Genomic DNA, 12,483 nt, shown 5'->3' with positions numbered 1-12,483 from the left:
GAATACCACAAGGTACTGATTTCTCCAATGCTCTACCAATTCTCCTCTTCCAATTCTATTAATCTGTCTAACCACTTACGCTTTTTTGTATTTCAGATGAAACAGTTTTTCAGCAGTTGGGAACCCCTGAAGGAAAATACGAAGGGCCTGGAGGTAATGGGAGAATGGCGCTGTATCCTTGAAGATAGCAATCACAAATACACCTATGATGCCAATAACATGGATGTTTACCAAAGACTTGTGTGGGATATCTGGATGCCAGTGATAAGGAAAACCATTCTGTAAGTTGGTGATGGGGGTTTTGCAAGTTGGATGTTGGGTTGTAGAGTGCCGCTTTCCTGATTTACAATCAGAGACACTCCAGCCATAACCATACTGTCTATTTTGCAGTATACTGTATCACATCCAGTGTGTCCTTTCCTTACTTAAGACGATGTAGTTTGATTTTAGGTAAGTTTGTCTGCTATTTCTAGAGTTTGAGTGACCAAGTAGAGGCACCTTTGTTGGCTTGTGCAGAGCATTGTAGAAATTTGAAGCTGGAACTGGAGTGTAGATGTGTGTTTGGGTCATGGTTAGTGTATATACTGCAATTTTGTGTGTGCATGTGTGGCATAACTGGTTTTGTTTAAAGGTAGTTTGATTGAGCAGAGCAGAGACTGTGGTAGTCGTTTGATGATATGTAGAGTGGACACAGCTCTAGGCCAATAGTTGTAAAATACTACTTGAATAGAGCAGAGACTGTTGTAGTAGTAGCACTGGGGGTGTGGCAGTGACAGTGGTAATAATAGTATAAATAAAAGTGAGTGGACATAGCTGAGTCGTGAGTCATGTGAGAGTCTAATCGAATATTTGTGTTTTCTCAACTATTTCAGGCAATGGAATGTAAGAGAGTGTAATCCATTGATTGACCTATTGGAGGTGTGGATGCCAGTTCTTCCATCATGGATCTTGGACAATATTCAGGACCAACTCATTCTTCCACGGTTGATGCAAGAAGTAGAAAACTGGAACCCGTTGACTGATACAATGCCCATTCATGCCTGGCTTCACCCTTGGCTACCATTAATGGGTAAGATGGTCAACTTTTGATGCTAAATATTTCCTGTCACTGTTCTCAATGTATTTAGGTCATCATCATCATCACTACTGTCACCATAATGTTACCATCACCACCACCGTCACTGCCATCATCATCATCATCATCATCATCATCATCATCATCATCATCATCATCACCATCACCACCATCACCACCGTGACCATCCTAGACTATTATATATGTAAGTGTAGATGTGGCTGTGTGGTGAGAAGCTTGCTTCTCAATCAAATGGTTCTGGGTTCAGTCTTACTGTGTCACCTTGGGCAAGTGTCTTCTACTATAGCCCCAGGCCAAACAAAGCCTTTTAAATGGATTTGGTAGACAGAAACTGAAAGAAGCCCATCTTATATATACATACATATATATATATATATATATATATATGTATATGTCAGCATGGAAAACAGATGTTAAAGGATGACAATGATGATGACACTTGTGCCCGCGGCATGTGTAAGGATTTTCGAGCGAGATCGTTGCCAGTGCCCCTGGACTGGCTCTTGTGCAGGTGGCACATAAAATACACCATTTTGAGCGTGGCCGTTGCCAGTACTGCCTGACTGGCCTTCAAAGATAATTATGAGAATCTACACTTAACTGATAACCCCCACCCTTCAACTTTTATCATCATCATCATCATCGTTTAATGTCCGCTTTCCATGCTAGCATGGGTTGGACGATTTGACCGAGGACTGGTGAAACCGGATGGCAACACCAGGCTCCAATCTGATTTGGCAGAGTTTCTACAGCTGGATGCCCTTCCTAACGCCAACCACTCAGAGAGTGTAGTGGGTGCTTTTACGTGCCACCGGCACGAAGGCCAGTCAGGCGGTACTGGCAACGGCCACGCTCAAAATGGTGTATTTTATGTGCCATCTGCACAAGAGCCGGTCCAGGGGCACTGGCAACGATCTCGCTTGAAAGTCCTTACACATGCCGCGGGCACAAGTACCAGAAAGGTGACGCTGGGCACAGGTGCCATCACAATTTCGCTTACACTTGCCCCAATAAGTCTTCGCAAGCTGAGTTTATATGTATATATATTTTTATGTGTATGTCTTTGTGAGTGTATTTGCCTCCCACCACTGCTTGACAACCAGTAACCAGTAACCAGTATTATATAATTGTCTTGTGCCACTGTCCAAATTGGCCTTTGACAATTCTAATTATTAAATTCTCATTGTTAAATCTACACTTAACTGACAACCCCCACCCTTCAACTTTTATCAGCAAAACGCCACTTTTTCTTTACCTTGGGTAACTCTGAGGTACATTTATAATACTTTTCAACTTCATAGTGGACCCTGACAAAGTATGTAGACATTTCTGTAACAATCTACCTAAGATCACTGGTACTGACGAATTTGCATTTAAATTAAAACCTCAACCAAGATCCCAGAATAATATGAATGATTTTAAGAGACTTCAGTCAGTTGACACCAAGGTATAACAGGTATATAGATTGATGCACAGCTCAGTGGTTACAGTAGTTGGCTCACGGTCATAATGACATGAGATCGATTCCCAGTGGTGTATTGTGTCCTTGAGCAAGACACTTTATTTCATGTTGCTCCCATCCACTCAGCTGTCAAAAACGAGTAGTACCTGTAATTCACAAAGGTTAGCTGTTTCACATACTGTATCATGCTGAACCTCCCTTAGAACTATGTTAAGGATACACATGAGTGTGGAGTACTCAGTCACTTGCACGTTAGTTTCACGAACCGGCTGTTCCGTTGGTCGGATCAACTGGAGCACTTATTGTAACTCACAGAGTGCCAGTTTCATATTCTACCGAGCATTCTTATAATTATCTTTGCCATTTAAAAAATTAATTGAAACATTTACTTATAGGAAATCATCATCATCATAAACAACAAGAGTTAAAAACATTTTTTAAAGCTGTTTCTCTATTCTTCTCTAGGGGACAAATTGGAACCTCTGTATGCTCCGATCAGACACAAACTTGCCAATGCCCTCAACAAATGGCATCCTTCAGACTCGTCTGCTAAAGTTATTCTTCAGCCATGGGTCAGCGTCTTCAAACCAGGTCACATGGAAGGCTTTTTGGTGAAGAACATTCTACCAAAGATTGAACTCTGCATGCAGGAGTTTGTCATCAACCCACACCAACAGATCCTTGGTAAGTATGTTATTTAATAATAATAATAATATTTGAAATTTACAGAAAATCAAAAGATGAAGACAGGTGTATGAACAACAGGCAGGTGTGTTATTTTGACGCTCGGGAAAGTGAGAAAGTCTTTTACATTTTGAGCCTGCGCTCTTCAACAGAAAGGAATAAGAAAATAAACAGAGAGAGAATAAAAAAAAAACGTGTGGATTTAGTGATCAAGCATGGCATCTATAATAATAATAATGGTTTCAAATTTTGGCACAAGGCCAGCAATTTGGGGCGTGTGTAAGTCAATTACATTGACCCCACTGCTCAACTCGTTCTTATTTTATCAACCCTGAAAGGATGAAAGGCAAAGTCGACTTCAGCAGAATTTGAATTCAGAATTAAAGATGGGTGAAATGCCACTAAGCATTTTGTCCACTGTGCCAGTGGATTCTTCCAGCTTGCCGCTTTAATAATAATAACAATAAGAAGAAGAATAAGAATGATTGTTTCTAATTTTGGTACAAGGCTAGCACTTTATGTGAAGGGGCTTTGTTGATTACATCAACCCAAGTATATGACTGGTACTTAATTTTATTGACCTGGAAAGGATGAAAAGCAAAGTTAGCCTTAGCAGAATTTAAACTCAAAATGTAAAGAACTGGAAGAAATGCTGCAAAGCATTTTGTCCAATGTGCTAACAATTCTGACAGCTTGTTGCCTTAATGCTAATAATAATATTAATGATGGTCTTTCCCATCAATGTCAGTGTATGAGTGTTGGAAGGAGAGAGTTTAAAGAAAAAAAGTAAGAAAGAATATGTGGAAAAAAAATAACTTAAAAAATAAAAGAATTAAAGATGCTGCATCTATTTGTGATGGATGCGTGAATGTAATGGAGTATAGGAATGGATTTTTCTATGAAGTCGCAATGGAGACACTTATGATTTTGATTTTGCCCGGGGTTGGGCAAATGTGTCTGCAGAGACTTTAGTGATTGCTTCAGTTTATCCTTATACCTAAGGACAGGTGTTCCTTTACTGCAGTATCCCTTTACTTGTTGGTCATACAAAAGAATTTTTGGAATGCAGTCATTTATCATTTGAACTATATGTCCAACCCATCATCATAATCATCATCATTATCGTTTAACGTCCGCTTTCCATGCTAGCATGGATTGGACGATTTGACTGAGGACTGGTGAAACCGGATGGCTACACCAGGCAATAATAATAATAATAATAATAATAATAATAATAATTTAATAATAATAATAATGATTTAATAATAATAATAATAATAATAATAATAATGATAATAATAAATGCCCTGATGTAGGACCATGCAGTGGCTCTCATGACTTCTGATCTTAAGTGATTAGAAGTGTTATGTTCATGTTTTGCCTTGGTATAAAAGATAGGTTACAGCAAATATTCTGCTCAATACCACAGATTTGCTTATCATTTGCTTGACTGTTGAGCATGTCCCTTGGTGGCTGAAGATATGTGCGTCTCTCATCATGAGCAGAAGTAATGGGGGAGCATCATAGCCATGTATTGAGAGGAATTCTTTGGGGTTTGAATAATTTACCTTTGGAAACATGGGTGTTTTGCTCAATATCCTTAAACAATCCTTATTTAGGGACCTTTTGAGCAGAATGGGCTACTTGACCTGAAGAAAAGTCTAACTGGGCCCCACCTGCAAGGACATGTGCTGTTTATCTTGATATGAGGTATGCAACCATGTTGCACACATGGTTGTGATGCATGTGCTTGGTGTACCCTTATTAGACAAGTAGTTATGATGGGTATATTGGGTTTTGTATATTTGTACCCCAATGTCATTTTGTTGGCAGGCATTGCTCTCGCACTCAATAATAATAATAATGATAATAATAATGGTTTCAAACTTTGGCACAAGGCCAGCAATTTTAGTGGGAGGTGGGTTTAGGTTTAGTTGATACCATGAACCCTAGTTTGTGTTTGTGTGTCTCCTTTCCTTGATATTGTGTAGTGATTGTAAATAAATATTACCATCGTACAGTATTGTTTGTATGATGAAAAAAATGTTTGGATTAGAGGAAAATATCAACTTATTTGGAAACAGATGAGGGATGGTGACAAGCAGAAAACTTGCTTCAACTAGTTTACTTAACCAATAGAAAATGGAGGCGGCAGCAGCAGCAGCAGTAGCAGCAGTGGTGGTGGTGGTGATAGTAGTAATAGTAGTAGTAAACCATGATCAACTTGAATTTTCAGCCCAGAGATTATCTCAAATAGGAAATAGATACCAGTTACATACTGTGGCATTGTGTGTGTAAATAACAAAAAAACATTTTATTTACTTTAATTATCAATCTTCAATTTCAGATGTTCCACAAAGTTTGAGACTTTGTCAGATTGGTCCTTCTTTCTCTGTCCCCCAACATATTGTATATAAAACTTACATCTGTGTATATATATGTATATGTGTGTGTTGTGTGTGTGTGTATGTGTGTGTAGATAGATAGATAGATAGATAGATAGATAGATAGATAGATAGATAGATAGATAGATAGATGTAGATAATGTTGGCTAAAATACCTATCAATATACATTTTTGTAGAATAGTTGCAGAACAGTTATTAACGAGGCAGTTAAGGCATTTGTAATTTATAACTCATTTAAGAATGGTTTGCCTAATTAATAATAACTTTTTTTTTTATTCATTTTTGTTTCGTGTAGAGCCATTACATTGGATGATGTCATGGAGAGATATCATTGCTCTGCCACACTTAATATCAATATTGGAGAAGAATTTATTCCCCAAATGGTTACAAGTGCTTTGTACCTGGCTTAGCAACATGCCAAACTATGAAGAGGTCACCAACTGGTATCTTGGATGGAAATCACAGTTCCCTGAGGAATTTCTCAACCACGCTTATGTTAAAGGTAAACATATAAATGTACTCATCATCATCATCGTTTAACATCTGCTTTCCATGCTAGCATGGGTTGGACGATTTGACTGAGGACTGGTGAACCAGATGGCTACACCAGGCTCCAATCTGATTTGGCAGAGTTTCTACAGCTGGATGCACCACCTAACACCAACCACTTCAAGAGTGTAGTGGGTGCTTTTACGTGCCACTGGCAAGAAGGCCAGTCAGGAGGTACTGGCAACGGCCACGCTCGAAATGGTGTATTTTACGTGCCACCTGCACAAGGGCTAGTCCAGCGGTACTGGCAACGAGTGCCAGGAAGGCGACGTTGGTAACGATCACACTCAAATGGTGCTATTTACATGCCACCAGCACGGAAGCCAGACAGCTGGTGCTCTGGCAACGATCACGCTTGAACGGTGCTCTTAGTGATCTACTGGTACAGGTGCCATCACGATTTCACTTTCTGATGCTAAAAATGAAACCGTGGCACAGGTTTATGACAAAGGAACAAATGGAGTATATTGATGATGTCTATGATAATACCAGAGAGCGTTTCTGCGACTCTGTTTGTGGTAATGTGATGGATGTGTAGCTGTTACTGTATCTACCTGTGTTAATTAATACTTTATGCTCTTTATCTGACTTGACTCTTTATAAAAGCTACCTGTCCTAACTCTTAATAAGAGCTACTTGTAACTTTGTGTCGTCCCTACCTGTCTTAACTCTTCACAGTATGTATTTACCTGTAATAATACACAGGTCTGATGTCTAATTAAAAACATAAAGGACCTTCATGTAATGATTGCTGAGAGTGTGTGTGGCCTATAAATCATTAACTTGATTATCATCTCATCATCATCATCATCATTTAATATCTGCTTTTCATGCTGGTGTAAGGACTGTGCGATCAGGAGAGGTGATGTAGAATGGCTCCTTTAGTACATCGCACGGTCGATACAAATAAAAATATGAAAAGAGGATAAATGAGTACAAGTGCCAGCAGGAAAAGAGAGACACAACCATTAGAATGGTTTAAGACAAGATTTTATTGATATGTCAACATGTATGTCTGTGTGTGTGAGTGCGAGATATAAACATAATAATAGACAGGCTGTCATGTATGCAAAGTGTATGTGTAAAAACAGAGATGTATGTGTGTGCGAGACCTTATCTGAAGGCTGCGATTGGTTGGGTTGCATCTTAGCGCAAAATAGAGCAAGAGACAAACTGCGCCAATACCAACCAGTCAGAGTGATGGACACAACGGGGTCCAAAAGTGCAGCTGAAGGCTAGCTGTTATCCACTACGTCCGTATCCATGTATATATAACAGAGAGAGAGAGAAGTATCCCTTAAAACGTACGCTACACTGGCATGGGCTGGATGGTTTTATAGGAGCTGGAAAGCTGCCTAGGTTCCATTTGTCTGTTTTGGCATGGTTTCCACAACCGGATACCATTCCTGGGTGATTTTTCTTGGCACTAGCATGAGTGCTTTTTTATGTGGTGTTGGAATGAATATGTATTACGTGGTGCTGGCATGAGTGCATGTCACATGGCACTGGCACTCGTGTATTTTATGTGGTGCTTGTACAATGCTTCTTACTTGGCACCAATGCTAGTGCTTTTTATGTGACACTGGTATAAGTGCTTCTCATGTGATGCTGGCACAGGCACATTCTACTTGCCACTGGCACGAGTGTTGGCATGAGTGCATTCTACATGGTGCTAGCAGGAGTGCATATCACATGGTGTCAGCACAAGTGTTTTTTATGAGGTGCCAGCACAAATGGATATTATGTGGCACTGCTACATGTGCCTTTTACATGACGCAGGCATGTGTGTTATTACATTGCTTCACAGTGAAGGTAGAGGTGATGTAACTTGCTGTGTGTGTGTGCATGTGAATATGTGTGTGTGTGTGTGTGTGTGTGTGTGTGTGTGTATGTTTGGTGACAGTGCTATGACATATGGCAGTGAAGGTAAAAGAGCTGCAGTAATTGGTGTAGCTTGGTGTGTGAGTGTGTGTGTATGTTTGTGTGTGTGAGAGAGAGAGAGTATGTGTGGCTGTGGGTGGGGTGTGTATTTGTGGAGTGACACATATGATGTATAGCAGGAAATTGTGTGACAACAGCTAAACTAATGTTTCTTATTTCTTCATTGCCCACAAGGGGCTAAACATAGAGGGGACAAACAAGGACAGACAAAGGGGTTAAGTCGATTACATTAATGCCAGTGCATAACTGGTACTTAATTTATCGACCCCGAAAAGATGAAAGGCAAAGTCGACCTCAGCGGAATTTGAACTCAGAATGTAACGGCAGATGAAATACCGCTAAGCATTTCGCCCGGCGTGCTAACGTTTCTGCCAGCTCGCCGCCTTAAAGTAATGTTTCTGTTTTCTGTTTATTAATACATTTTAAAAATATGTTTCTTTCTTTTCTTTTTTTCTCTCCTCCCCATATCTCTACCACCACCGTTACCACTCTCCGCTGCCACCACCATTACCACTCTCCAACCAAAAGATCAGTTCAACCGAGCCCTTGACATTATGAACCGTGCCGCTACTGGTTACTTCCAGCCCGGGGCTAAAGAAAACATGGCCTATTTTGCACACAACGAACGCCGTCAGATGGGGACAATATCAGCACCACCGCCACCACCACCTTCAGCAGTATTAAACATGATCCCCCCCACTTCAGGAGTCTCTCATCACCCACCTCCAGATTATGATGTATGTTTTCTCAATTTTACTTCATTACATTTCCCTAGCAACCACTCTAATGGTGGCTCTACCCCTGTCTGATTCTAAACCTTACTACAGCTATTGTATTGGGCCTCTTCAGCCAAGACATTTTCATCTAAACAGCTTTTAACCTTTTAGCTCTCAGATTAATTTATCAAATGTAATGCATGCTTATCCTCATTTTTAAAAATTAATCATGCATCATCTCATAGCCTTGAGATTTTGATGATATGCTTGTTTATTTTTAAAATGACATTGTAGGTAGGTGTGAGAGGCTGGATCTGGCCAATAGTAGAATATATGGACTGGATATGGCTGGTTTAAATGCCAAAATGGTTAAACCAGTAATTCCCTACCATTTTTTATTTATGGACCCTTTTGACCCTTATTTTCCTTGGGTGGACTCTCATAGCCATTCGATTTTAAAAAAGAAACCTTATTATATATTTATAATTAAATACTATTAGGAGCAGTATTAAAAAAATTGGTCAAATATTTCGTTGGACGTCCAAGGGTCATATGGTCCCTGGTTGAGAACCACTGTAATATGTTTTTTTACCCCAGAGGAATGAAAGGCAAATTTGACCTTAGTGGGATTTGACCTTAGTGGGATTTGAACTACTATAGACACAAGGCCTGAAATTTTGTGGGAGGGGACTAGTTAATTACTTTGACCCCAGTGTTTCACTGGGACTTAATTTATTGACCTTGAAAGGATGAAAGGCAAAGTTGACCAAAGTTGACCTTGCTGGAATTTGAGCTCAGAATGTAAAAACAGATGAAATGCTGCTAATCATTTTGCCTGGCACACTAACGATTCTGCCAGCTTGCTGCCTTAAATAATTATAATTATAATAATCATGATGATGACAATGACAGTTTGTTTTATAATAATATTTGTTGTTATTTGCAGCGTAACCCATCATATCCGAGCAGTTTCAAAGAACTTGTTGAAAAAATGGTGAGTAACAATTTCAATTTCAAAGAGATTCTATTGTTAAATAACTATGTGTGTATATATTGCACTGTATGTGTGTATGAATGTATTATTTCTCTGTATTTGTGTGTCACTATGTATGTGTATGTGTGTGTATTTCACTGAGTCTGTATGAGTGTTTGTGTGTTTTACTATGTGCGTGTGTTTCACTGTATGACTGTTTCACTTTATGTGTATTTCAATATTTATATCTCTGTATGTGTGTGTATATATTTTACTGTGTGTGTGTGTATGTGGCTGAATATATTTCATTTTATGTGTATGCATCGATGTATTTCACTGTATGTGTTGTCAAATGGTGATGGGTGGGTGGGTGGGGTTGGCAAACACAGAAACAAAGACATGCATTGACATATATATATGTATGTGTGTGTGTATATATATATATATATATATATATATAGATATGTATATATACACATACATATATGTATGTGTCTGTATATATATATATATATATATATATATATATATATATATATATACACACACACACATATATATCATCATCATCATCATCATATTTCTTTTTACCATGCTGGCATGGGTTGGACAGTTTGACTGAGGACTGGCAAGCCAGGAGGCTGCACCAGGCTCCAATCTGATCTGACAATGTTTCTACAGCTGGATGCCCTTCCTAACGCCACCCACTCCAAGAGTGTAGTGGGTGTTTTTTGTGCCACCGGCATGGGGCCCACTCCGGTGGTACTGGCAACGACCACACTCATATGGTGCTTTTTACATGCCACCGGCACAGGAACCAGTTTTGGTTCAGTGGGACTGGCATCAACCATGCTCAAATAGTGCTTTTTACATGCTTAGAGGTACATGTATACATACACACGCACACACACACACACATATATATATATATATATATATATATATATATATATATATATATACACACGACAGACTTCTTTCAGTTTCTGTTGACCAAATCCTCTCAGAAGGCTTTGGTTGGCCCAAAGCTATAGTAGAAGACACTTGCCCGAGGTACCATGCAGTGAGACTGAACCCAGAACCAAGTGGTTGAGAAACATGTATATGGGTACATTTCTCTGCATGTATGTGCCATTGTATTTTACTGCATGTACATGTGTCTCAGTGTATTTCTTTATATATCTGTTACTGAGGCTTGTTTTACAGCCAGCTGTCCTTCTGTTTGCTCACCATTATCAGTTTTCCAAGTAAGGGCTCACTTATTTTTGGCAAATCTTGAATCACCCTTTTGATGGTTCCTCATTAGCTCTGAACAATCGATGGTTATGGTGTTGGACACAGTTATCAGAATTTGTGTTTAGGTATCTTCTATCTTTTATTTGTTTCAGTAATTAGAGTGCAACCAGGCTGGAGCACCGCCCTGAAGAATTTTTTGTCACATGAATCGAACCCAGTACTTTTTTTTTTAAAGCCTGATATTTGCTCTGTTGATCTCTGTTGCTGAACTGCTAAGTTATGGGGACATAAACACACCAACACCAGTTATCAAGTGGTGGCAGGGGACAAACACAGATACACACACACACACACACACTATGGGCTTCTTTCAGTTTCTGTCTTCCAAATCCACTCACAAGGCGTTGGTTATTTCAAGGCCATACTACAAGGAGGCTGTGCTGTGGGATTGAACCTGGCATCATGTGTTTAGGAAACACGCTTCTTATCACATCACCATGCCTGTGCCTATTTTTATTTATGTTTGTTTTTATTTTGCAAAAACACAAGACAAACCAAAAGAAGCTGCCATTAATTTCTATTTTGTTTCATGTTTTTCAGGCCATTGACCATAATTTGGTTTTCATCCCAATTCCTGGAAAATCTCATGAGGGGAAACAAGTTTATCGGTTTGGCAGTGTTGTGATGTATCTCGACAGAAATGTAATCTTCATGTTTGATAGCCAAAGCTGGATTCCGGTCTCTTTGAACACACTCATTGATCGTGGCAAGCACTGATGTGCAAAGTGTCATCTTCCCTCACGTTGTTGTGTGGATGGGTGTGTGTATTGGCTGGAACATTCCTGCAGTACATTCAAAATATACATAGACATATATACACATTTATAAACTTTTTGTGTACTCATAAAATTTAGAGTGAGAGAGAGAGAGAGAAAGAGAGAGATTGATGGATTCTTTGGGTGTATATAACAGATTGAATGAGAGGGTTTTTAAAGTATATAAAGATGTTTATATGTGTGTGTGTATGTATTTATTATAAACAGGGAACATTGAGAAACATGACCAGACTTAGAAATGTTCTGTTACCAAAAATGAATAAAAAAGATGTAAGTTGTATAAAGTCCTGTCTTTCTTACAACAAGTTTAAAAGGTCAGAAGGAAAGTCACTCCCTTGAAAGTGAAACGGAAAAGATGGAAAAAGTATAGTCTGAATTCTAGAGAAAACTTGACAGAATGCTGCAAGTCAACATAGAAAGCAACAGGAATTCTACAGTTAGAGAAAGCTGATGTTGACAAATCAAAAATGTTTATTAAGTATTTTTATTTGTTTATAATGTTGTTGAAAAATAAATAACAATGTAAAATTGTTTAGTAGACACTGCAGTAGTTATTTATTAGGATGGGGACTTTGAAATTTCAC

At 39.0% G+C, this 12,483-nt stretch overlaps 1 protein-coding gene across 2 annotated transcripts in view; it reads left to right on the top strand.

The window, feature by feature from the left end:
- LOC106875114 (tuftelin-interacting protein 11) overlaps positions 1–12,183 on the top strand; it is a 29,583-nt gene extending 17,400 nt beyond the window's left edge. For both annotated transcript variants that reach the window (XM_014923098.3, XM_014923097.3), the window contains exons 11-17: positions 97–281; positions 873–1,069; positions 3,024–3,242; positions 5,944–6,150; positions 8,667–8,875; positions 9,801–9,848; positions 11,664–12,183. In XM_014923098.3, coding sequence (XP_014778584.1) covers positions 97–281; positions 873–1,069; positions 3,024–3,242; positions 5,944–6,150; positions 8,667–8,875; positions 9,801–9,848; positions 11,664–11,840 — 1,242 coding nt within the window. In that variant the 3' untranslated portion in view covers positions 11,841–12,183. The remainder of the gene's footprint in view (positions 1–96; positions 282–872; positions 1,070–3,023; positions 3,243–5,943; positions 6,151–8,666; positions 8,876–9,800; positions 9,849–11,663) is intronic.
- Positions 12,184–12,483: the final 300 nt, after the last annotated feature.

Source organism: Octopus bimaculoides, chromosome 21 (assembly GCF_046866305.1).
Source record: "Octopus bimaculoides isolate indiv1 chromosome 21, ASM4686630v1, whole genome shotgun sequence".
Classification (NCBI taxonomy): Eukaryota; Metazoa; Mollusca; class Cephalopoda; order Octopoda; family Octopodidae; genus Octopus; species Octopus bimaculoides.
This window is presented reverse-complemented; position numbering and strand designations above follow the sequence as displayed.